The sequence below is a fragment of the Carassius gibelio genome, chromosome B5, assembly GCF_023724105.1.
Source record: "Carassius gibelio isolate Cgi1373 ecotype wild population from Czech Republic chromosome B5, carGib1.2-hapl.c, whole genome shotgun sequence".
Taxonomy (NCBI): Eukaryota; Metazoa; Chordata; class Actinopteri; order Cypriniformes; family Cyprinidae; genus Carassius; species Carassius gibelio.
In genome coordinates, this window is record NC_068400.1 from 30,763,385 (window position 1) to 30,790,856 (window position 27,472).

General features: G+C 37.8%; 1 protein-coding gene across 2 annotated transcripts; it reads left to right on the plus strand.

Moving 5' to 3' along the window:
- The first annotated feature begins 16,469 nt into the window (after positions 1 to 16,469).
- On the plus strand, positions 16,470 to 27,043 carry paqr3a (progestin and adipoQ receptor family member IIIa). 2 transcript variants are annotated; one of them, XM_052555331.1, is made up of 7 exons: positions 16,470 to 16,568; positions 21,342 to 21,563; positions 21,667 to 21,829; positions 22,477 to 22,632; positions 24,787 to 24,984; positions 25,388 to 25,478; positions 25,936 to 27,043. In XM_052555331.1, exons 2-7 carry the CDS (start codon positions 21,376 to 21,378, stop codon positions 26,076 to 26,078), a joined length of 939 nt encoding a protein of 312 aa, XP_052411291.1. In that variant the 5' UTR covers positions 16,470 to 16,568; positions 21,342 to 21,375; the 3' UTR covers positions 26,079 to 27,043. The 2 variants fall into 2 exon arrangements, with proteins under 2 accessions (XP_052411291.1, XP_052411290.1); XM_052555330.1 differs by lacking the exon at positions 16,470 to 16,568 and adding an exon at positions 19,899 to 20,411.
- Positions 27,044 to 27,472: the final 429 nt, after the last annotated feature.

A 27,472-nucleotide genomic window follows, 5' to 3' on the forward strand; every position in this document is an offset into this window, starting at 1 on the left:
TTCTGTTCCGTGTCCTGTTTGGGTAAAAGTGCCAAATATGACAGTACAGCATAAAAGCCATACTAGTTAGCATTTTTGTACATTCCCATGGTTAATGGGTTAATCAGATGTTTCTGTTGCCTGGGGATCCAGTCAAATCTCCAGAAGTAAGCTACACTGCACAGAGTGACCTACTGTATATGTAATGTGTCCCTGACTCACCATTAACTTTGCTGAGATAACAGTTTTGATTGTATGACTAAATTGGGCCTCGGATTAGAGCAAGTACCGGCTACAATGTTTTATACCCTCCGTCAGCGAGGTTCCACCACATCAGCCTCAAACAAAGGGACGGTGATTTACCCACCATTTAAAAAAGCCAACGAGGAATTATCTGGAAAGGTCATCCTCAATTTCAGTATAGAAATGATCTTTTCCCACAATGTAATAAACATTTATCTGATCCTTTTATTGGCTTGATTAGAGCTGACAGCTTAGTTAAGCCGTTTTGCCTGGCCGTGCAGGGTCATGACAGTTAACGTTGCGAAAAGTTCCACCGGCCAGGTTTGGCATTCATTGAGGTTTGGAGAGAGAGCGGAAAAGGCAAGGACGGCGGCCCGACTCTTTATTATTACTGATATGGGCTGAAGGCGCTGCCTGACCTGGTCATATTCATTTAGATGCCAATAAATATAGCCTTTCATCTTCACCTGATGCTTGCTCTCGTCTGCAGCTGGCTGTATGTGTGAACAGGATGTCGCTGTTTCCTTGTGTTTGTTCAAGGGTTTTATTACATGAAAAACTCTCTTAAGTAATGTGATTCTGCTATGTATTTACATTGAATCATAAGTGTATCATTTGTGTAGCATTGCTATTACCAAATGGAGTTGGCAAAATTATTATTCTTTTCGAATAGGTTTCCTGGACACGCCCTCTATCCCACATTGGCCAGACAAAGAGATAGTCTCACCCCTAAATCACGCCATTGGTTGTGCCAGTGTTGCTGTGTCAGACTGATCTAGTTCCTTGGAGGAATGCATAATGTTAATAGCATATTTAGATTAAAATTAAATTAAATTACATTTATGCATTTAGCAGACGCTTTTATCCAAAGCGACTTACAGCGCATTCAGGCTAACATTTTTTACCTAACGTATTTATATTTGGCTTGATTATAGTTGTCTCTGCATATTAAGCTAGTTTAAAAGAAATGTACACTTTTTCCACTGTTATACTGGGGAAAATAACCTTTATGTAATTAGATCAACTCATTGTAGACAACCCCCAAAAATCGTTGAAATACAGCCATGCCAACAACAAGGTTTTGGAATCACTTTACAGGAAAAGCTTAGACTGAAACAAACCGAAAAAGAATTGCACCTATTATACGCTGCTCAGATCGTCCCCTTAACATTACTGTTATCGTTTGAGAAGATGTAATGGCACAGCACAGCTTTCAGTCAAAATCAGCGGCTCGCAGGGGAGAGGAGCAGTGACGCGGGATCATTTACCTTGGAAATAGATTAAATAAACCTTTCATCTCTTTTCATGGCTCTGTCCTCAAGGACGTCTCCCTCGCCCCTCAGATTAAACGCATTCTGTCTCCTTTTCTATCATTTGCACAGATGAATGTCAAGAAGCCTTTGAGGAGAGCCATTATTTGTCTGTTTGTATGTTGCAGTATATTTATTCAGCTGTCAGGCACGAAGTCAAACGACGAGCCTGCTGATAATCAGCGCGCATATTTTAAAAACCTATAGCAAAAACAACATAAAAGCACAAGTGAGTCTGCGTCTGGCCTCGGTGTACCTATTTAAAATAGAGCCACTTAATGAGATTTATCACAGACCTTGCCACGGTTGTAGTGGGTGAGGTGTCAGAATTAGTCATTGCCCTACAAGGTTAATTAGGTGATCATGTCTTTAAATAGCAAGATCACTTTGCTCTTCCTCATAGCTCCTCTCTCCCTCTCTCACCCTTCGCTTTCTCTCTCCATTCTTCTTCCTTCCCCTGGCCAATGCCAGAGCTCGGGGAGCCCCCACTCAGAGAACCTGTCAGCCACTTTAAGAATGCTTGGCGCCCAACGCAGGGCAAACGGGTAAGTTAGTGCGAAAGTGAAGTTGTCACTCAGCGACAGCAGAGGTGCAGTGTGGGACGGAGGAGCTAACGGCTCCTGCGCTGCTCTGAATCCAGACCATCTGTGGCCCCAGCTGGAGCTCCGGCAATGGTCTGGCACTTGTTCCGTGCCATATTTACAGATCTAAACACAAATGGCTACTGCCTGATTGTTTCACGATTCATTAGTCAGACAAGCTCCCGTCTCTCGCCAGCCCAGCTGTTACAGAGTGAACCTTTGTCACTTAATAGGGCTGATTATAACTTTCCATCAAAAGTATTGATCTGTGGCTGCGGACCTTGATGATACCTCATAGGAATTGTCAAATGGTGGAAGAAGGTGAAATATACTGTTATAATATTCAAATATAATAATAATACAGTTTGTCAATTTGATCATTTTAGAATATATTTATTTAAATGTATTAATTGTATTTTTTTAAGTGGCAAGGATCAAAACATCTTTAGTGATTAACTTGTAACTTACCTGAATGCCTGTGGCTTACGATATTCCTCCACCTAAAATAGTGAAGGGAGAAAGAAAGCATATCTTTAGGTCAAGCGTTTTATTCCACAGGGGCTTATTGATTTCACATAAAGGAACAATAATGGCCCCCAGTAAAATAACTCACTGATCTGGGACTCCAGACACGAGTTTGTATTGGCTTTCTGCCATTCCTGATCCGGCTCAACTCTATGTGTTTAGATCTCTGTGTAAAAAAGGAGCAGGAAGCATATGGTGGTTTAAATGCCCATCTGCAGGACTGATCAAATCTTCATTTATTACCACTTTGTTTTGCTTACACACCACGATTGATCAGAGCTGAGGAGATGAGGCGAAACACTTCAGAGGAAGGAACGGCGTGTTTAACATCACGGGAGTAAAGGAGAGAAAAAGAACACTTCAAAAAAATCTCCTCTCTCTCTCTAACTCTCATTCGTACTGTACTTAGACAACAGCAAGACTGCCTTCACGCTGCCTGAAGACTGAGGTTTGCACGCCAGAATAAGCATTTCATGCCTCAGAACTTTAAAGAAGAGATTTAATTAACTTGTTATCAGCTAATTAGTTCATATTGATTAATGCCCTATTAATTTTCTCCAGACCCAAATGAGTCTTTAATGACTACTGGACATCAAAGTACCGGTTGTATAATTAGTGACACAAGGATTTTTTTTCAGTATATGTTAGATATAAAATAGCATTCAAAATTCAGTTTTATTTTACACACAAAGAAAAAAGTGATTAATCTAGACTATGGTTTTTAAAGAAGAAATTGTTGACACCAGTGAAACTATTTTTAAAACCCGCCCTGTAATTTTGGTCATCTCTAAAAAGCACAATAAGTTTGCAATCTGTCTTCATTCAGTAATCACTAAATTTTGGCCAGCATGTAACTTCTTAGTTAAGGAAGTGGGCCATCAGTCATCAGGTGTTAGGTTTGATCCTTGGGGACAGATGCTTGCGATAAAGCTACTCCAGTTCTGTCCACTGCCTCTGCACCCTTGGCACTTGTCCCCATGTATCCCTAGAGACAATGGAATGAAACAAACCTGGTGCACTAATTCCCAATCTATGTGAATACACACAGCTGCATGAATCAAAAAAACAGACACGCAAAATGACCACTCTGACCTCTTTTTCTCTTAGTGTTGAAATCCAAAATGTCCATTGTAGACATCCTGCATCTGTGCAGAATTTCGCACTGTCGAGTTTAAAGGGACTTTACTCCAGGATGGGTTACAGCCTCATTTTTTTCCTCTTCTCCCATCCCACAGAAGTGGCATGTCTCAAATGGTCCAAAGTGCATTCTACAGGGACCCTTCTGCTTCCAGTGCATCTGTCATGATGGTGACAGTTCCGGCCCCTCACACTGTTCTAAGTGATGTCTTCAGTATGGCTGCTTAGGAAATAATTGATGGGGTGCTTGGGAGTTTTAAGGCGAGAAGCCGTTAAGCATCCATTGAAGGAGCAGTTCTAATGTGACGCGTGATTCACTCTTTAGTGAGTCATAAAGGCCATGACAGAATAACAGAGATCTCTCGGTAATCAGCCACTGATGCATTCCCTCAAATTTAGCCTAAAAAAAGGAATGATGTTGTGAGCGCCTGCACATGATAATAGGCTTGTTTCAACGAGTCGCTCTGTGCCACAAGAGGACAATAATAACGATAATTATGAATATCTAGAGCTCAATTAGTTGATTACTGATATAAAAAGACTGAGACACTTTTTGGTGTCAGGTTAGATGCTAGCATGAAGTATGTTTACCAATATTACAAAGCTGATTCCAAAACAAGATCTGGATACAAGTAATAAATGCTAATGAAAAAGAGTTACTTTTTACCAAAATAGGCAATTATTATTGAATAAAAAAATAACAATTGAACGGATGGGGCAGGAACAGGAAAATAAAAGAACATTTTGCTCTATCACACCAATCAGCCCCCATGGCACCCGCATCACTACGTCCTGGCCCAGTGAAAACATGCTCCAGTGCAGAGGTGTAGCCTACTGGCACTGAATCTCATTGCCTTCCATTGGTGTTATTGTCCATCAGGCCGAATGGAAAGGAGGAAAGGCTGCAGTACCTTCCCAGCAGATGGACACCAAATATGTGCATGATTTATCTGCCCAGTGATTAACTGTGAGAAACAACACCCCACCACATGGGTGAGATATATTCATGAAAATGCATTTATTAAAAAAAAAAAAAGAAAAAAAAGAGCAGAAGATGGAAAAAAAAGAGAGAACGATTATTGTGTTTGAAGCCGAACTCAACAGATGAGTCAGTAAAACAGCTTAAATTGACAAGCGCTTGTTATATGGACAGCATTAACGCTAGCAGATGGAGCTACAACAACACTGCATCATACTGATGGACTGTGGAAAGAAGAGTGGGAGTCCCTGAAATGTGTTGTATTGCATTTGAAATATCACAAATCCATTTTAATCAGATGAATCAACTCATCAGTATTTCATTGTAATTATTATTTCTTATACTACTATTTGAGTTCATTTGAAGTTTTATTCATGTATAAATAGCTCATATAGTCAGCGTGGCAGAGAGAAACATTTCACCGCCCGAGGCGTTTGTAAGTCATTGACAGGTTGTAACAGGGAGTTGGCTACTGCTGAAACACAGATAAATATCCACCATTATTTCCACCAGTGCGTCTGGCTTTTGGACGTGAGATGCTTTAGACTTTGGCAAAGTACCGGGGAACATCAGCACAAAATGCAAATTAATTATGCATTAACAATATCCAAAAAATGAGAGAGTTAGTTTTGTTTTGGGTGTTGTTTTTCACTGTCTTATTTAATGAGCTGGAAACCAGAAGATATTTAAGAAGTGATATCATTGAAGCCCTGCATGTGTATATTTTTACCTGGTATTTATGTTGCAACCTTATGCTAAAATTTATTTTTTCCACATCAGTCTACACTCCATACCCCATGATGGCAAACAAAACCTAGATTTGTAATTTGCAATATACATTTAATCACCTGTTATCTATGATATTACTCAGATGTCCACTGACCTCTGTTATACTCCAACAAAAGGAAACCAATTTATTCTCCCCCTGCCACGGCCACCATCCCACAGTCGTGTTCCTCTCTAAATATCCATTGGATATTGGCTGCCAAAATGGAGCGAGAGACAGAGCGTGCATTATACCTAATGGTGCTTCCCTCAGAGTTGCTGAGTGCGAGACCTGGCATGAAACAGAGATATATGACCAGCGTGTCTGTGTTGCTGAGACGATGCATGAACTCAACTGTGAAGATGGACCATCGCATGAAGGTCAGTGCTCAACACCGGAGGTCCCGCTGTATTGCAGACATGCCACCCTCCTGCCCAGTCCAAAAGTCATTTGGAAGGAGACACCTGCTATTCACAATCATATTACAGGCACGCAGGGAGAATATGAATATTTCATATCTTAGAGTTGGTGTCAATTATTCAGATAACCCCCACTCGAAGGCTAAATTAATTATGTTGATAGAATGAGAATAGATTTTTGGAGGTTAATACGATAATGTTTATATTGAGTGTGGCGTGATGGATACAAGTCATTACTATTAATTGAATTAATGACAGAACAGAAACATGAGGGTCATTTACAATGATGTTACAATGTAGCCTACTGCATTATATGCAAGTACAACATGCTACTATCCAAAATAAATAAATAAATAAATACATTAAAGTTACACTTTAGTATAGGGACCAAATCTTACTATTAAGTAGATGCTATTAGTATGCATATTATTAGCATATTGGCTGTTTAGTAGTACTTATAAAGCACATATTCTGTATGACCATGTTCTACATCCCTTATCCTAATAATACACGTAAATTCCTAATATATATATATATATATATATATATATATATATATATATATATATATATATATATATATATATATATATATATATATATTAGTATTAACAAATATTAATGTCAATTCACAGAAAAAAAATGTGTTTTTCTCCATAAACATCAAAATCTGAACATTTGCTTCCTCTCTGTAATGGTGATGGAAAGGAGGTGAACTCAAATCAAACTGAAGTCAAGTTGGATGCAACTTCTGGTTCTCACTAGCTTTACAGTAAGTTTTATAGGTAATTTCCATTACAACTGATGTGAGTTGGCAGTGTGATATTAGATAAATGAAAGTAGCACCAGTTAGTAGCACTGACTAGTCAGAATCGAGTATTCCAGATAGATCTGTAAAAAAGTTTCTTTTGAGAACAGTGGTACATTCTTTCTGTATATAATGCTAAATTTAGATCCTCTACACATGTATTTGATAAATGGCCTTGCTCAGTTCTTGCAGTTACTGAACCTGCTGGGTAGGAGTTTCTCTCCCAGAAAAGCTTAATTAGCTAATTAAAGCTCTTCTTTATTAAACAAAATGAGAAAAGAGATAGAGTGCTTGGTGTTACACAGATGTCCGCTGACCTTATTAACAGCCAGTAATCCCACATATAGATCCTGAACAAGGAACATTCTGGAGGGCAGGAGCATCCGTCCACTTATAATAGCTTACACTTTAAGGGTCTGTGCAGTGCATAGGGGGCAGGGAAAGAGAAGATTTTTGTCCGACCCCTAAGCTAACACATCAGCTCTTTAAAATCCTATTCACCAGCCAGGTCCTGCTTATAAATTTCCTCTCCGTCTCATCACGGCGCTGTGCGGGACAGCCTCCTCTGACTCATATTAGCTCATCATACTTAATCTTGAGTAAAATTTCCTAGTCTGTGCTAAATGACTTGCAGCCTTCATAGAGAAGAGATATTTATTTTTCTCAGGGCTAATGACCTGTCCCTTGGACCCACCCTCTGATGGTTATTTACTAGGGCCCAGATGCTTGGGCTCAAAATGAGTGGTTATGTCAGTAGGGGCCATCCGTCATGGCTGCTTCCTGATTGAATCTGAGAGATCCCATTGACATTGACTGTGACTTTTAAGACCATTACCTACCGCCACTGCAAAATGATCGCCTCATCATCACTTGTGAGCTGACAGCTGATTAGCAACAAATTACCATCAGGAAGGTGCTCTGACATCTAGGGGGGAACGAAGCAGACGAGAGCTAAACAGTCTGAAGTAATAGGCCGCGTCTGGACTGCAGCGGTTGGTGTTGAATGCATCACGATAATGTTGTTGTTTTTTTTACAGAAAGAGTTCACAACCAGTGCTGTAGCTGTTACAGTGTATTATTTGGTATGTATTACTGAAATAGTACGAAATGGAGATTGTCAAACGAGATCAAAAATCTGCAGCGATCTGTCTCACGTTGTTTGAAGGTTCATCAGGAGAGTCAGGGGACAATTTCAATAAATCATTATCCATCCACAATGTTCAGATCTTTGTTGAAATACAAAAATAAATAAATAAATAAATAGCTTCTGCATTCATATGCTTATGTGTGTATGCTCGAGTGTATTAGGGAGGTCTTTCCTTAACAGCTGTCACAGTTTTCCTTTAGGAGTCGTATGATCTCTGATGAGTTTGGATAGTCCATTTAGTGGTTGGGATTCATTTTTAATGCCTGTGGTGAACTGAAACTCTTTTAATTGAACTAAGCTCCCACTGCACCTAGAGTGGAGAAGTGCAATTGGCTTTTTATCTTACTTTTAGAATTTAAGCTGAAGTGATGGAACTACCTAGATGGTGATTTCCGGTCCTATTTGAAGCCCATGATGATGCTTCACTGTTGCAATGTTCTTGCATACTCACCAACCAGCTGCTTTATCCTATGCAAAAAAAAAAAAAAAAAACCTGTTCTCTTTTATTATTTTAAAGACAAATAATTAAATAAATAGACTAATAATTTTGTCTTTCTCACCACCGTTTTTAAACAAAGAAAATATTGTATATTATATACCTTTCTAAGAGCTTTGGAATTTTCTAGCTTGCTCAAACAGTAGAACATGTTAACAATGCCAAAGCTTATGGGTTCAGTTCCCATACCATACCAATATATATATTGTTTTTTGTTTTTTTTTGATGAGATCATATTTAGCCTACTGTTTTTCATCACTCGAAAACATGAAGACCTCTTTATCATTTATCACCTTTTCCCATTTTTTTAACACTGTTGTCTGCAATTACTTTGGCTAATGCCATTATGAAAAACAATCAATGGTGAAATATCTATTGCTAAAGTCTCACTCATAATAAATCTATCAGTTTTCATCACTCCTATGACAACCAGCATGGAGATGCACGCAAAAGCAACTACAGTAAGTAGAAAAGATCACTTAATCAGTCAATCTATAAAAAAGTCACAGCACCGGATGTGCTTGAGATCATTTTCTGCTCATGGTGGCTCCTCAAGTACTGTTATACATCTGCTGCCTGTTCAATAATTGCTGGCCCTTCGTGGATGGGCTTAGAGAGGCTTAGGGACAAAGGTCTGTCTCATGGCCCCTTGACACCAGACAGTGTTTGGAACAGTGATGGAGTTCCCCATAGCGTACAGTACAGTGGCATGTCTGACACTCCATCAGGGCTATGCTTGCCTCAGTAAAGCTGACAATGTGGCTGCCCAGGGACTAGCCGTGCACATGCTAAATTTCCATTTGTCTCTCTCAGTGGAGATCCTGGGCTGTATTTCAAAACATAGCATCGCTGTCACGCTGAGATGCTACCAACAACACGAGCCCCTCATAAAACATCATATCCGAATGAGCGCCACAGATGCGGCCGAGAAGGCCTTGTCAATCCAAACGGCCTTCTTTTAAGTGACTACTCTGTCAGAGACTGGACAGCCACCACATAAACACATTTCAGGGAGAAATGATAGGTTGCTCTGTTGAAAACACAACATGGACCATGATACAAGCTGCACAGTGGGTAATAGAGCTGTAAATGCATTCTTACATCATGGGTGATTGTCCTTGTGGCCAAAAGCCATCACTTAACATTTAAAATGTCTCTAACAATATGATGTGTCTGAGCCCACATAAGTAAAACTATGCAGAATGAAGACATATTTGGTTATCCGATATTTTGGTTAAGTCTGCATTGTTTTTCTCAAGGGAAGTGTTTATTGTCCTGCACTTGTGCTGATGCACGTCATCAGAAGGTGAATATACATTTTTTTGATTAGACTATAAAGGCATTTATTTTTATGATGTGCATGGATAAATCAGTTATAATAAACACTGGAATATTCCATTAAAAATGTCTGTTCTGATTTCATGTTGACTTGTATGACTGTATGTAACTGATTTGTCAATCTGTTAATTAAAGGGATACTCTACCCTAAAATAAACATTTTGTCATAAATCACCCCCATGTCGTTCCAAACCTGTAAAAGCTTTGTTCGTCTTCAAAATACAATTTTAGATATTTTGGATGAAAACCGGGAGGCCTGTGACTGTCCCGACACAGAAGAGTGCAAGCAGTTTGAGTGACATGGAAATTGTTGAATTAAAGGGTTAGCTCACCCAAAAATGAAAATTGCTTTCTGTCCCTCCATTGGGGATACCTTTCTGGACATGGACAGTATACCATAAATAAATTTTCAATGGAGGGTCAGAAAGCTTTCGGACTAAATCTAAAAAATCTTAAACTGTGTTCCGAAGATGAACGAAGGTCTCACAGGTTTGGAACGACATGAGGGTGAGTCATTAATGACATAATTTTAATTTTTGGGTGAATTAACCCTTTAAGTGGTTGTTTTTGTTTTCTTCGCATACCAAAAGAATTCTCGTCGCTTACTAATGTTCAGTGGTGTCAAAAGTACTGGCATTCATTACTCAAGTAGAAGTATAAATACTAGGGTTTAAAAAGACTTTTGTAGAAGTTGAAGTATCAACTCAAGCTTTTTACTCAAGTAAAAGTGTAAAAGTACTGGTTTAAAAAACTACTTAAAGTATAAAAGTAAAAGTAATGTAAGGGGAAAAAAAATGCCATTAAGAACAAAAGCTTAGGCCGCACCACAGGGGCCTATTGTGTACTACCCCACCGCCTCAAAAAACATTTTTCTAAAGGCCATAGGCCATAATGACTATAATGTTATATTAAAATGTTCATGTTGAAAAATTTGGGATGCACTAGGCTACCTGTTTCAGCCGCATACATGTGCACATCCCAAACATCCAATTAGGACACAGGTGCAAGACAACTAAATGATATAGACAAATAAAGAAGTGAAGTCTGAACACTGAAAACTACTGCTCCAGAGGAATTTAATCAAGCAACGTTTCGACCTTCAGGTCTTCCTCAGCCACATATATGCCCATTTAAAATGAACGCACTTTAGTACAATGCAAATACATTAAAGGACTAGAGATATGATGACTAGTTGCCAATAAGTATTGTTATGGTGCAAAAAGTCAAACTTCAGAGGCTTGTCTTTTAATGGAATGTACATCCAAGATTAGCTGCAGGAATCTGCGAGGGCAATGGACAAGAACATTGGTGCAGGCTTAGTAACAATTACACTTGTATGGTTGTCTATTTACAGAAAACATTATAGTGCTGTCAAAATGAATGATTAATCCAAGTGATTAATCAAAAACTAAAACTGAAAAAGAAATCATAATCCTGATACTTTCTTGATTGATAGCTTCTTGTATTTGGTACATACGTCTGCTATGTCCAGTGTTCGGGGGGTAACGAGTTACAAAGTTGGTATAGCCTACTTATCACAACATTGTCAATCGCATCGTCAATCGAAAACGCTAATTTATTAAAATGTCTCGCTACCGAACTACCTACAGTAGCTTAATTTGTGGAGGACGAAGAAAAAGCACTCATTTGGTAAATGAGTCAGTGAGAAATAATAACTTTTAAGTAGGGTCCAGTGCATTTTCAATACTTTTAAAATGGTACCGGCTCCTAAACGGTGCCTGAACCGATACTTTAAAAAAAAAGAACCACAAAAAAACTATGGATAACTTTAAAGAACATTACAAATATTTAAAATAAATCCATAGCTTGTTGTGCAAGTTGTGCTTCCCTTAATCTAAGGCTAATAAATGTATTTCACAATCTGGGTCATTATTTAATACAAAACCACACATAATGTTTCTACTGTATCTCTGTCACTCACTCTGATATAAAAGTTAACATGAGTGCTGTCTGTCACTGTCTTAAATCAGTTCTGTGAATTACTGTATGCTCATTCTTTATAAAGTAGCAACAATGTCGTTTTTAAAATACAGTACTGTGCAAAAGTCTTATGGAAAAATTAGTATTTTCTCCCCAAAAAGGGTTTTAAGCCAGTTATTTATATCTTTTGCTGTACTGTGTCAGTAGGAAATATCAGTTTGCCATTAATTTTAATAATAATCTAGTGCGATTTTGAATGCACAAGCAGTCTGGCAACGGCAAAATGAATGTTTGGAAATGTAAACTCATATTTTATACTGACACACTACAGCAAAATATATAAATAACTGTCCGTACACCATTCTTTTAAGTGAAAATACTAACGTGTCTAAGACTTTTGCACAGTAGTATATGTATAAAGTACGTATGATTAAATTAAGTATATTTAAGTAAGTGTAATTAAAGTATGTGTTCGTTCATATGTGTTAAGGGCTAGATTTTCGCTGGAGGAAACGGCTGTGGTGTGATGAGCGAAAACTTTACAGATGAGAAACCGACTGCTACCTCGTGACCTTTTGTAAACTGTATTTATGACAAAGAACTGCACAGATATGGATATTCTAACAATCTATCGATAAACACATACCTTGTGTCCTCTGTTTGTTTAAGTGCGCATGCGTTGCTCCGTTCGCGGTCTGCGCCTCTGCGGATTGAAGAGCGCGCTGAAAGACGGGAGGAGACGGTCTGACGCTGGTTTCATGTGAAATTTAAGCAGACTGACTCTGAGGCGATCGGATACCGGTTCCATACCCAACCCTACTTTTAAGAAATATATTTTTTGATAAACGAACCCAAAACTGTCTATGTCCTGGCTGGACTGTGATGTGATTTGTGTCACGTGCAGGTGCGATGGATCGCGTACAGGTGTCGGAATGGTTTATACTTCTCATCCAACCACAATCAAATTCACTCCATCCGGATGGCGCGATTTATCTGGATAGGTTTTTTTTTTTTTTTTTTTTTTTTTTGAATGATGACAAGCCGAAATGAAAACAAGCCGAAATGAAATAGCAGTAACGAAGCTATTTTTAAAATGTAAGGAGTAGAAAGTACAGATACTTGCCTGAAAATGTAAGGAGTAGAAGTAAAAAGTCGGCTGAAAAATAATCACTCAAGTAAAGTATAGATACCCCAAATTTCTACTTAAGTACAGTAACGAAGTATTTGTACTTCGTTACTTGACACCTCTGCTAATGTTACGGTTGAATCACTAATGGCATATATATATAATGTGTTCATTTAAAGCATATGCATGTTATATATTTAACATTTATTTAGACACCTTATTTAACAACTATATATGGAATATCTATATACAACAACTATATATACATGTTAACAAATTTTGAAGTCTAATATTATCATAAAATTTGATTTCACTTACATTTTTTTATTACTGATCTAATCTTAATGCTTGTGTGTAGCCATTGTGTTTTTCTTAATATGGAAATGAAGGTCCCAATTCAAATATCTGTTGAGGTCTGGGACAGACGCTCTCCCATCATTTCAACCCTAGCGTAGAGAAAGAGAGAGAGTGCTCTGTATGCGTTATGTCCACATTGACGTGTCAAGTGTTAGATTAACTGCCCTCTCAAGCTCCTTTTATTTCCCTGTTCCAGGGCAACGCTCATTTACATAAACAGATAATCCCTGATAAAAATTTCCATTAGACAAAGGTGAAATGGATCAATTTTGTCTGCCAAGATAAATCTTACGTTTTACACCGACAGGGTCATTACCCAGGCCACATTTCAGAAATAATGTATTTAAAAATCAGCCGATAGCAGCCATTTCCAGGTTTCCAATTACCTTTAAGAAAAGCTTATTCTGTGGACAATAAAGCACATTACGGCACAATATGATACAGTCCATAAAGATCACACTGTTTGATGAGAGGTGAGAGAAAGCTCAGCATATTTAGGGGGAATGTCACAACCCCGCGTTCCCGCAGACGGCTCACTGCAGGTGCCAGGCAAATGTTCTATTACCCCAGTCCAAATAGATTAACAGTCCTGTTAAAGAAATAAACAGTATTTTTCCTCCGCTTTTTTCCACCTACATCCCTCTGTCCTTCTCAGCTGATGAACGGTGGTAGATTGACAGGGGGGTGCAAGGTGATGCCACCAGCGCCGCAGAGAAAGAGAGAATGAAAATCTCATTAGTCTCTCCTTCCACCCCAATTCCCAGACCCCCCTAACTGACCTTGAGACACCCCCACCTACCCAGCCATCCCTCCCCTTCCCGACTGAGGTGAATCCCTCGCATCGCCTTGGGTGGGTCTTCTTGGAGCGCCGCTACCGCTGAGGTCAGACGCTGGCGCTGCTGAATTAGTGCCAATCCTCCAAACAAGCCTGGGCGTGGGGTAGTCCTGTGGCGGGAGGCGATTCAGGGCCGTGGAGGGCAGACGGCCCTCCCTCCCCTCCACCATACTGTCTCTTACTCTACACTTCATATCAGGGAAAAGCAGCAGGTCTTAGACAATCTACCACAATCGTGGCACCAACAGCCGTCGATGTGCAAGAATGCATCAAAAACATCAGTGCAATTCATTCGCTCAGGACAAAGCTATTCTTTTAAATGGAGTTATCTTCTACAATTGAAAAAAGAATCATCATTTATGCCCCGTGATGTGAGAAATCCATTACTGTGAGATTGCCGGCTAATGCTAGGCTAATCTGTACGATGAAGTGACCCCTAAAATAAAATAAAAAACAATAATTTAGTCGTGGTGTTGGAGGCCAGAATGACAAAATAAATTACTGTGATAAGGGTCAAAGCTCTCAAATGAGAAACGTGTATTTCTATACGGAAGTATTAAATGCCAGCAAATGTTTTTGACAATTGACTCATTCATTGCATTGAGCCCGTTTGAGCTAGTTTTAATTCAAATTTGTTTTATCTCATTTACAAACTAATTAATACATTTAGTTTCGGATTCCCCCATGCTGTTTGATAATGTTTCGACAGGATTTTGACTATGAAACATTCTATTAAAATGTAAAGGAAGTATTTTAGGCCATTTTAAACGGCCGAGTTGAGCGGTGACGGTAGATAGAAACAAAACGAGTGACCACAGTACCATCTAGTGGATGTTTTTAGATCTACTGCCAAAATCATCACTAATCAGGACGCACTACAAGAGACTCATCATTATTACACCTTTTCTTTTCCTTTTTTTTTATTTTTTTTTTAAATTTGCTGTTTTACGTTTCTTTTATTCCCAGAACTCTGTCTAACTGGTGTCAAATTAAAGCGAACTATACAAAATTATTAAATATAAAGGTGTTAAATTATCAATTTCAAAAATCCATTTCGCTGTATTAGCATTTAATGAATCGCACTACTATCTCGGGTTAATTGCATTCATTCTCTATTAATTTATTTTATAAATAAATGACGAATTACTGTTTTAAAGTATGTTGTCAGAGAAAATAGATACAGAGTGACATCTACAGGAGAAGAAAAATCACTTGAGCTTTTACATTTTCGCTTTGAATTCTTGTAGGCTATTTTCAGTATTAAAAACGTACATTAAACAAAATAAAAATTAATTCAAGATTGGTCAAGCAATTTTAGTAATTCATATATATATATATATATATATATATAGATATATATATGTGTGTATATGTATATATATATATATTATTGGTAATCACATTGTTGAATGTGATGGGTTTATCTTTCACCAAATTACAATTCTAATTGTATAATAAAACACACACACACACACACACACACACACACACACCGTAACTTTACAGTGAACTAATTCCCCCTCAACAGCTCTTTAAATCCAAGAATATTCTATTAATTTTACATGGAAAAAAATCATTAGGGATTTGTAAGGGCAATATGTAAAAATAATCAGTTTTATCTGTAGACGGGTTAAATAATAATAATAAGGGCCCAGTGCCAAAAAGCTTAGCATGTCTGCTTGAGTCCTTTAGCCAGACTTATGATTTTCCCCATAAATGAGGATTTAGAGTATTTCATGCTGACAGCAAGAGTGACACACTGCAAACAGTCATTAATATCACAAGATATTAATCTCGTTCCAGCAAATGCTAAATGCAAAAGAACAATTGCATTGTCTGATCTAATCTCTTGCTTATTGTGGAAATTGTTTCCCTTTCTTTTGGTCTCTGGGGAATTATAGTCTTGGGGCCAGATGCACATCTTATTGAAGAGATAATTGTAAGTGAAAAAAGAGGATGCCTTTATATTAAATCTCAATTCTCAATTCCTCCCAATATTGTTATGCAGATGGAACTTTCACTAAGCTGAAATCTCCGATCATTGCCTCATTTGAACTTCTTTTAAGCAGAAAAAAATGGTGAACACAACCGTACATAGTAAAGAATAAATGTAAAAATGTTTAATATAACTGATTACACTGGGTTACGGCTATAAAATTATATATGATTTTTAAAGTTAAGTAAATTTAAAAAATGAATTATTTCAGCTAACAATAGCCAAGAAATGCATTTTTTTTTTGACAACCTAACATAAGCAACATTTGGTAATCCGAAGTAAAAATTCTTAATTTTAATTAATTTTATAATAAATTATATTATTTAGTCTACCTATTCTTTTGAGGAAAAGTGGTGGCATTTGAAGTCGCATGTGGTCTTCCTTTTGCTTAAAAAAAACACAAAACTACCTGTGCCATTTTGCGTCAAGGCCAGTGTAGTGGCCTGCTTGACTTCCCACTGTTCAGGAACTGGCTGCAAACTAGGCCTCGTCAGATGGCTCCAGAGCTCTCTCAAAGTGTCAGCTCCCCAAAATAGTCTTGTGACCAGACTACAGACACCAAACAAACAAAGGCACTCTGATCGTGTAAGTATCAGTCTGAGTGCTCGTGAAGCCTCCCTCCGTCCCCCGTATCGTGCTAATCAGTCTCCAGGGAGTGGGATCGGACACGACACACATCCTATTGGAGCAAAGTGTGGTGTCTCCTGCCTGCGAGCTGGACTTCGTTGCAGGTTGCGGTGGAAACATTGATGTGCACCCTCTGTGTGGACGGCAAGGACAGAGGCTCGGCGGCAGCAGATGTCTCGTGGCGGAGATTATAAATAAAAGCGACCAGAGCAGCAGAGCACTGACGGGCCTTAGCGAGGCCGCTGTCAGGGTGGCAATGTCTTTTACTTGCTGGATAGTTTCTCAGCAAGACACTTGGCCAACCTCTTCTAACAACGACTGTGTCCTTGTTATTGGACTTGATGCCTGCTCTTGGTTGGGGGCCATATCATGGGCACCAGTGGAGAACCGTGTGTGGCGGTTGGCTTGCTACAAGAAACATGAGGTTGAAAGAGCGATTTGAAATGGAAAAACGAATGAGTGTAAAGAGGTCGGAGAAGGTCCAGCTGTATGGAAGCATATGGGTAGCATTATTCAATTTGGGATGTAATATGCAAAATGACAATGCAATATGTAAAATGGCAATGCATTTCTGTATTTACATTTAAATTTTCCAATACATTTGTGCAACGTTTGGTGCAAAATGAAAATGAAAATTAAATTACATAATTTTCATTTGCCATTTACTACACCAGTGTTAATATATAAAATGAATATTAATTTTAACGCTTTATAAGTTGCAAAATTAAAATGAAAATGTATTACAGAAATGATTAGATATGTCTAACATGTTAAAGCAAAAACTGTGGCAAAATGATCATTTAAATGCTATTTTTCTTAATTGCATTAACACTCACAGTCAAGACACTTACGATTGCATTTTCATTCGGTGTCCCGCAATGAATGTAGCAAAATTCAATGTGCACATTGAAAATGCATTCCGAGCCGATCACGTGTCCCCGCCCTCGCGCCACGTCAATCATTGTGTGAACAAGGCGGGGCTTTCAGAAGGTCAGAGACTCAAATCTCAAGAAGAGGATTCAATCAAGTGAGACAACATGGACAAGACAGTTGGTCCGTGTATGTTTTGATCATTTCGGTTTATGGCTTCAATATTTCATTCGCACTTGTGGGCGGAGCTGAAACGCTGCTTTCATCTGATTGGTCGAATCGGATCGGTTTTCATCTGACAGCCTTCAGCTCGGTCTTGTCATTCTTTCAGGCAGAATAAGAGTCAGTGCGAGTGAAGCACTGAAATGTCTGAAACTACGCTCACTGTTAATTAGCATAATATTTGAATCAGATGTAGCTGGGCACATAATTCGTGCTGCTGAGACCTGCAAATTATTTCTAGGTTGTAGTATTGTATGAATATTGTCCCACTGATAAAAACAGTGCAAATAGTTCTGTCCCTTTGGATAACAGTGAAGTGTAAATAAATATAGTTAAATTTATGAAATAAAATTAAATAGGATTTTTTGGGAAGGTAAGTCTGGCCAGTTATACAAGCAACACGAGTCGGACGAGTCTAAAGATATGAGCTGAATTGGGTGAAACATTAAAGTTCTAGTCTGTGTCAATTACTCTCATAATAAATAATAATAATAATGTTAACTGTATTTTTCGGTATAAGTTGCATCAGTCCAAAAATACGTCATGACGAGGAAAAAAACATATATAAGTCGCACTGGACTATATGTCACATTTATTCAAGACCAAGAGAAAACATTACCGTCTACAGCCGCGAGAGGGCGCTCTGGGGTAGGCTACAGGAGCACTGAGCAGCAAGGACTAATTTTACTATTTTTATTTAGAAATGTAACTATATTCATTTTTACAATTATTTATTAATGTCACACACACACACACACACACACACACACACACATACCTAGTGCCTTATGACTTAAAAGATGAGAGTGGTAAATGTTACAGACATGGAACTGTTCAGTCTATTATTGATTTCAATTCCCACTGTTATCCAAAGGGACAGAACTATTTGCACTGTTTTTATCAGTGGGACAATATTCATACAATACTACAACCTAGAAATAATTTGCAGGTCTCAGCAGCACGAATTATTTGCCCAGCTACATCTGATTCAAATATTATGCTAATTAACAGTGAGCGTAGTTTCAGACATTTCAGTGCTTCACTCGCACTGACTCTTATTCTGCCTGAAAGAATGACAAGACCGAGCTGAAGGCTGTCAGATGAAAACCGATCCGATTCGACCAATCAGATGAAAGCAGCGTTTCAGCTCCGCCCACAAGTGCGAATGAAATATTGAAGCCATAAACCGAAATGATCAAAACATACACGGACCAACTGTCTTGTCCATGTTGTCTCACTTGATTGAATCCTCTTCTTGAGACTTGAGTCTCTGACCTTCTGAAAGCCCCGCCTTGTTCACACAATGATTGACGTGGCGCGAGGGCGGGGACACGTGATCGGCTCGAAATGCATTTTCAATGTGCACATTGAATTTTGCTACATTCATTGCGGGACACCGAATGAAAATGCAATCGTAAGTGTCTTGACTGTGAGTGTTAATGCAATTAAGAAAAATAGCATTTAAATGATCATTTTGCCACAGTTTTTGCTTTAACATGTTAGACATATCTAATCATTTCTGTAATACATTTTCATTTTAATTTTGCAACTTATAAAGCGTTAAAATTAATATTCATTTTACATATTAAAACTGGTGTAGTAAATGGCAAATGAAAATTATGTAATTTAATTTTCGTTTTCATTTTGCACCAAACGTTGCACAAATGTATTGGAAAATGGAAATGTAAATACAGAAATGCATTGCCATTTTACATATTGCATTGTCATTTTGCATATTACATCCCAAATTGAATAATGCTACCCATATGCTTCCATACAGCTGTGTGTGGAGTTTTGGTGTCTTCTCAATGACAGGTAGTAGGCCCAAGTCAGTTATATGTGTTACTGCACGTGTGTATTAAAAGATTGCTCAACAAATCAAATGGATTGAGGAACAAACAAAAAACTAGTTTTATTTAGTACAAAGATTTTATGTAAAAAAAGAAGAAAAATGTGATGGCACTCTTTCGCTGTCTTGGTGGATTTGCTGCAGTCAGGCAAATTGCCTTGGCAATGCTGTTGACAGCCTGTTGAAGAGTGAAGTGCTGAAAGGTGAATTAAGAGTGCTAATGAAGAACACACTCCCACTTGAGAAGGTAATTATCTCGGGTGTAATAGCTGAGGGAAGATTAAGTGTGATTCTAGCCCCAGAGGAGTATCACACAAGATTACACCTGAGATGTTTATGAAAAGAGAAAGTCTTCTTCAGAACGTGATGACAGCAGTCTGCCACCTACAGGACTCAATTCAGTCGATGAAACAAATGCTATGAAATCTGGGTGCTATTTGGGTTTACACTTACTGTGATTAAACATTCAGAACGAAGAAATCAGTTCGGAGGGAAAACATTTAGTGTGAACTGGTGACAAACCCTTTTAGGTTGTAGCTAATATAAGGTCAAACGTGAATCATTAAATTACTATTTTACTAAAATTTAAATTCTTATAAAATGTTTTATATTTATATTAATATAGAATTTAAGAAGACTGATTAAGTAATCGCCGGATAGAAGTTAGAAGGATTATACCTCAGGTTACATGTGACATGAAATAATCTCTCTATTAGCCTGTTAGCAGCTAGTAACACAGCTCAACTTCCTGCTGTCCTCACCGCTGCTAATATGAGTCTGAACATGGGATACAAATATTACTTATGAGCCTCTCCGACACAAACGCGGATTCTTCGACGCAGACAATTATCTGATCAATGGTAAATTTAAATTCAGGCTTGAGCGAACACTTTAATCCGCTTCTGAAATAAACTCAGTGGATAAATTAGACGTGATTAGCATTTAGCTGCTTATCCATTTTAGATACAACACATTGATGGCGAATTTAGCGATAAAGGTAAATATTAGGACAGTTGGTGTATTGCGTTTATTTAAATGAATAATTTTATATAGTCAGCAGGTTTGTACGTCGTGTGTATATGTATGTATTTTACCATAAGCTTTGACAACTTGTTGGACCGTGAATGGGAGATCTGTTTCTTTAGCCCAGCCTAAAGCTTCATTTCATATTATTAACATATTTCGTTCCGAAGGTGGTGTGAAATGTGCATTTGTGTTATACAACCCTAGTACTTTGTTTTCGAAACGATTTAACAGTTAAGCAATGAACACAAGCAGTAACGTTACCCTTCTTGAGACGGGACTAAACATACCCCACATTACTTCCCAGCTAGTGTTAGATATTACATTCCATTTACATTTTACATTATCTATCATTTTTTAATTAATTTGATTATTCAGTGTAGTTTTTATGTAACGTATATGTTATTATATTTTGACAAAGGATACATTTTTCTTTCAAATTTTTAATTAATTTTCTCACATACGTGCGTATAATTTATCTATTTTATCAAATATTATATTTTAGTTAATTTAAATTTCATTAACTTATTTTAATTAATAAAAAAGTTTAATAAATTTAGATAACAATAACAACACTGATATAATGACATTATTAAATATAAAAGATTACATAGCTCAATACTTCAAGATAAAACATTACTTTCATGTCCCAACAGAAGGAGGTCGGCTATAACTGATATTTTATCAAATTTCACATCCATGTCACTTTTTGTTAGATATTGTATGCTTATAAAAGCGTTTATCCGTTAAACTTTGTGTGTCTGTAGGGCTCTGAGTACGAGACTGGGTGATAATATCATCATGCCACCAGCGAAGCTGCTGAAGAATGCCCAGTACATTGAATTGGGCAGTTATCAGTATTGGCCAGTTCTGGTGCCCAGAGGAATCCGCCTGTACACTTATGAGCAGGTGCCGGGATTCCTTCGGGAAAATCTTTATATCACTGATGGCTACAGAGCCTATCTGACCTCTAGACTGTGCATTAAAAGGTAAGTGCAGGTCTTACCTGTAACCACTGTCAATGCATAGTTTACATATATTTTAGTGTTATTAGTGTAATATAATTCTAATATAATCTCACCTGTTTTGTAGCCTTTTCATTCTGTCCAATGAGACGGTAAACATCTGGAGTCATCTGTTGGGGTTCTTCCTGTTCTTTACGCTGGGAGTCTATGACTTGCTGGCAGTGCTGCCTGTGTTAGGAGCGTCCAGAGAGGACTATGTCATATACTCCATAAGCCTCTTCTGCTTCCAGGTATGTCTGTGCTGCTTGCATCATGCCCTCAAATTACTTGGAAATGAGGAGAAATATAAGCAGTTCAGAAGTGCATTTAATAGCCCCCATTTAAACTTGAATAGTAAACACAGTAGTTAGCAGGGAATATAAAGAGGGTTTTTTGTTTTTTTGGCATGACAAACAAACAATCTCCAACCATGGTTGCTTATTTGGATCAGCTCCATCCTTTTTTAATAAAAACTGATCTTTGTTCAGTAAAAAAGTATTTGTGTGATCCTTGGACTGTTGAAGGCCTTTGATATCAGGCTTTCCACATTCAGTGTTGCCAGGGAGTTGAAACTTATGATTTTATCACCTAAACTCAGGCCCGTCTAATTCTAGATCTGTTACCAGTTGCTCTCGTGCCATCGGTTATAGACAGAAATGGCAGCTTCTCTCCTTGGCAGCCATTCTCTCAAGTATCAGGATTAGGCAAAGTGCCTCTACTACCACCCTTGCATATTCCCTCCTAAAGACATAATTATAGCATCTTTGTTTGGCTGCATAGTCTCATCATATGACTTTCAGCTTTTTTTTTATTGTATTGTGAAAACTTGGCATATGTGAATCTGCATATATGGCCTACGCACGCGTCTGTATTTCAACACTTTCCGTTGTGTTCTCAGGTGTGCATGCTGTGTTCTGTGGGCTATCACCTGTTTTGCTGCCACCGTTCTGAAAAAACCAGCCGCCGCTGGATGGCACTGGATTACGCTGGGATCTCCATAGGAATCATTGGCTGTTATGTTCCAGGGGTGTTCTATGCGTTCTACTGCAATAATGTATGTGCATCTGTTATATTAGTGAGGGTGCTGCTCCTGTCCAATCTCTTATTTTCATAACTTATGCATGGAAACCTATTTCCACCATGAAATAATAATATAAAAAGGTAATTGTGACTATTAAAGGGATAGTTCACCCAAAAATGAAAATTGTCAACATTTACTCACTCTCATGTTGTTCCAAATCTCTGAGTTTCCTTCATACGTTGAACATAAAAGAAGAGATATTGAAGAATGCTGGTAATCAAAGAGTTTCTGGTCCGTATTGAATCTCCATAGTATTTCTTTCCCTACTATGGAAGTCAGTGTGGACCAACAACTGTTTGGTTCTTCAGAATATCTTCTTTTGTGTTCACCATAAGAAAGAAACTTATACAGGTTTGGAATGACATGAGAGTGAATAAATAACTTTTTTTTTTTTTTTTACATTTTTGGGTGAACCACTCCTCTAAACTCGCAATTCTGACTTTTTTTTCCCCCTCACTTTCCTTCTCAGAATTACATTTGATATCTGAACATAAGTGTCCATACTTCTGTGTGATGTTTGAGCTGATTACTAATGTCTGTGTGCTGACTGGAAAAGTCATTGTGTATTTATTGTGGAATGGAAATGACTGGTCATGGTGTATGTTTGCACCATAATTCAAGACCAATTTCCATTTAGGAAATTTTCTGAACTATCAAAGTGTACTGAAATTAACTAAACCATTCTGGCTCAGGGGAGACGGAAATGTGGGCAGTACTGGTCTGGAGGTAAACGTCCTATAACTTCATTAGCAAAGTAACAAATGTTTATGTGTAGAGTTCAATCCAAGTAGGACACATATAGTTCCACAAGAGTGACACGGAGAGCCTCCACAATGTGTGCGATAGGTGGTTATGGCCAATGTGGACAGGGGTAGATTAATTAGGTGGCTTGAGGTGTATCGTCCCGCAGTGGTCTCTAGCAGCAGATGGTTGGCCTGCTTTTGTTGTGGGCATATGTTACCTGTGCAACAGATACAGAGCAAGAGTTCACCTTTTCCTGGGGAAAACAGTCTGGTGTGTGTGTGTGTGCTGTGAATACTACACAGAGAGATTGATTATATGCATTTAGTTAAGAAAAATCATTTTACTGTATTTTCAATTTGAACTGTTGTAGTACATTTATTAGTTAACCCGGAAAAAAAAAACACTGACATCATTTACTTGCAATCATGTGATTCTAAACTCTTCTGCAAAAGATCTTTTAAAGAACATCATTGTATGGACATAAACAAAATTTCTAAATAGCTAATACCCATGTCATTTGAAACTTTCTACTGTGAAACACTTTTTTTTTTTTTCCACTTTGAAAGTTTAAAATGACATGGGTTAGTCAATAATAAAAGGATTTAAATTTTTGGGTGAACTGTTGCTTAAAAGTGAGGAATAGTATGAACATTTAATAGGAAAGTTAGACGTGCACACACTAAGAGCTGTCGCATCTTGACATTTCCCGTGAGATTACTGTAACACTGTGCTAGAGTATCTTTGATTATGTTGTACGGTAGTTTATTCCTCCTTTCCTGTTAGTTTGCACAACGGACCCCCTGTGGAGCAGCTTTGTACTGCCTGTATAAAAACGACGAGGTGCCGCTTGGCGTGGAATCTTCTTTGTTTCAGATTCTGGTGCAGTTTTCTGAAAGCTTGGATCTTGGATATCCTGAGCAAGCTGCTTGCTCTCGTCCCCTCTACTCCCACTTGCTGTTTGCCGAGCACCAGCGCTTTTGGCCACACTGCTCCACATGGTTCTCCCCACATATTGGAAGTGCTGGCTTATTGTGCCCCAGAATGCGGCAGAAATCTGCTCCAGCCCAAAGCAGATGGCCGTGTTCGTGGACCCACTCCGTCACTCCTGTTCCCCACCATATGACATTCACACGTGGGTGAGCCATCTCCACTCTCCCCCTGCCAAGTGTTTAGCTTTGCTTTTTGGATGACTACTCAATCAGCCAAGTGCCCCAAGAGAAAAAGAGACCGCTTTCTCCATTGCTTTTTCTTGCACCAGTTTTTTTCTTCCAGCCGAACAAGTGATTTTTTTTGTGTGTGTGTGTCTGTGTTGTGCACATGAAGAGGACTTCCATGTGTTTGTGGTTGATGTAGTTTGTGTCTGGTCTGTGTAACTGTCTGCAGTACTGGCGGCAGGTGTACCTGGTAACCGTTCTGGCCATGATGCTGGCAGTGTTCTTCGCCCAGATACACCCTCATTACTTGGTCAAGAAGTGGCAGAAGCTTCGCTCTCTTATATTCTGTGGTGTGGCGGGATATGGCCTCATCCCCACCTTTCATTGGATCTGGCTCAGTGGGGGTTTCAGCTCAGACATAGTCCAGGTAAGAGGCATCCTCACATTTAATAGGTAATCAATTATAAATTACATCAACTAGAGAAATATTGATTATTGGCAGACTGTTTTTTTTTTTTTTTTACATGTATGAAAAAATATATATGTTTGCAGACCCATTTTTCCACCTCAGTTATATTAATAATCTGTTTTGTTTTTGTTTTTTTTTACATGTATGAAAAAATATATATGTTTGCAGACCCATTTTTCCACCTCAGTTATATTAATAATAATAGCAGTAGAAGTAGCAGTCAGTGTGTGTATATATATATATATATATATATATATATATATATATATATATATATATATATATATATATATATATATGTATATATATTGTATATGTAACTTATTGATTTAATTTAACTTTTTTTTGTTGTTGTTGGTAGGAATTTGTTCCCAGAGTGCTGATAATGTATGTACTTGCTGTAGCTGCTATCATCTTCTACATGTCCAAAGTTCCAGAGCGTTATTTTCCAGGTACTTGAAAATTGTATATTTCTTACTACTTCATTTTTATTTTATGATTGGAGAGCTCAGCGTGGCATCCTGACATAAAAACAGCGTTGCATTTCATTTATGTTGTATTTGAAACTGTCCAGAGAGAGGTTTTTTTGCACTAAACCAGGGGTAGGCAAGTTCGGTCCTAGAGAGCCGCAGTCCTGCACAGTTCAGCTCCAACCCTGAAAAAAACCCCTCACCTGCCTGTACCTTAGTAATCTTGAATGGATTGATGAGCTTGTTCAGGTGTGTTAGATTAGGGTTGAACCTGAACTCTGCAGGTCTGTGGCTCTCTAGGACCGAACTTGCCTACCCCTGCACTAAACCAAGGGCCACACCTGCATTAATTTGAATCGACTCGCACTGCTGTATGACAGGACCAACCTTAGACAAGTTAATTAACACTTTAATTTACTTTTTTTTTTTTAATCTCTAGGTCAGCTGAACTACTTGGGCTCCAGCCATCAGGTCTGGCACATATTGGTGGTGCTCATATTCTACTGGTGGCATCAGTCTGCACTTTTCATAACCAACTATCGCCACGCTCACCCTTGCTCAGAATACCCTCTTCATTCCTAGAGTTACAGGATCGAGGGACACCACTGAGGACTGCTGTATATGATTTAAACTGATCTGAAAGCTTGAACACATTCAGTGTTTATAAAATATGATTGCAAGGTGTATGGATTTAGTTTTTTTTTTATTTTTATATTGTCTATCTATTTTGACACTTTTTATACATTTTGTAAAAGTACGCAGATGTTTCAGTATGAATACATTAAAAAGACACTTGAGGTAAGCAGTATTAGGCTTTTAAAAGCACTTTTACAGCATCTGCTTGCAGAGGTTTCTACATCTATACAAATGTAGTTCTTGGGTAACATGCAGGTTAAGTGGGCAAAACGTCTGTTAACATGGTAAGATTTGAACATTCAGTATTGTATTGCGAGTGTTATTTTGGTGTTTACTTTTTGTATTTGCACCTAAAATTCAACGATTCACAAGCTTAATAGTACCACACTTATGATTTATGTTGGGTTTATGTGAACTTTTTTTAATGTACATGTCAAAGTCTTATTTAAAACATTGAATAAAACAAAGAGATTTGATAGGGCTTGTTCAGTGATTGGTGAAATAAGCAAATGTAGAGAATATATTTTGAGAGTTGCTCCATGTTGTAATACATCAGTATTATTTATATTGATGCAGAGATAACTCCTTGTTTACCATTTCCTTTTGCTATTTTTACTAAAAATGGCAATTTAAAAATCCTTCCATACAATTACTGCATTTAACACTACTCTGTATACTGCATTGACTAATGTGAAAGCTACATGGTTTCAGTTCATTTTCTGCCTGTACAATTGCTTTTTATTTTTTACATAGAACAATGTGCATTTTTAGTGCTTAATTGTAGGGTTATATGATGTTACTGAATCATGATGCTTTATTATGTAACACTATTTTAATTTATTTTTTTACCACATATGGTATGGTTGCATTCTTCTGTACACCCGATTAAACAGTCACTTTGTCCTTTCCAACTAACGTTTTAATGACCGTTCTTTTATTAAAAGACCTCACTGATAATATATATATTTTTTAAATGTTCTTTTAATAAAAGACCTCACTGATAATAATAATAAAAACATGGACTCATGATCTCCAAAAAAATCTTTTATTGCATTGTTAGTCTAGCACTACATAATAAAAAAGAATCTTGCAATGTTTGAAAAAAGCTTTTTTTGGTCTTGAATGTTCCAACTGCAGATACTCAGTAAATGTAAAATTGCTATACTCTTCATGACTAAAATTTAATTTAAAAATTTGCTTCAAAACAAGTGACTGGTATATAAATAGGCAAAATTGCAATGAGCTCGTTCTTGAATTCTTTTCCCTTTCCACAAGAGCTAATTGTTCATGATTGTAGGTTACAGATGTAGTGGAGCACGCAATCACTTGATAACATCAAA

Excerpts from the sequence above, each read along its gene's own strand:
- paqr3a (XM_052555331.1), top strand. The coding sequence starts at position 21,376 with ATGCCACCAGCGAAGCTGCTGAAGAATGCCCAGTACATTGAATTGGGC. Across the intron at positions 21,564-21,666 it reads TCTAGACTGTGCATTAAAAG|CCTTTTCATTCTGTCCAATG; the intron begins GTAAGTGCAGGT and ends CCTGTTTTGTAG. Across the intron at positions 21,830-22,476 it reads TAAGCCTCTTCTGCTTCCAG|GTGTGCATGCTGTGTTCTGT; the intron begins GTATGTCTGTGC and ends TTGTGTTCTCAG.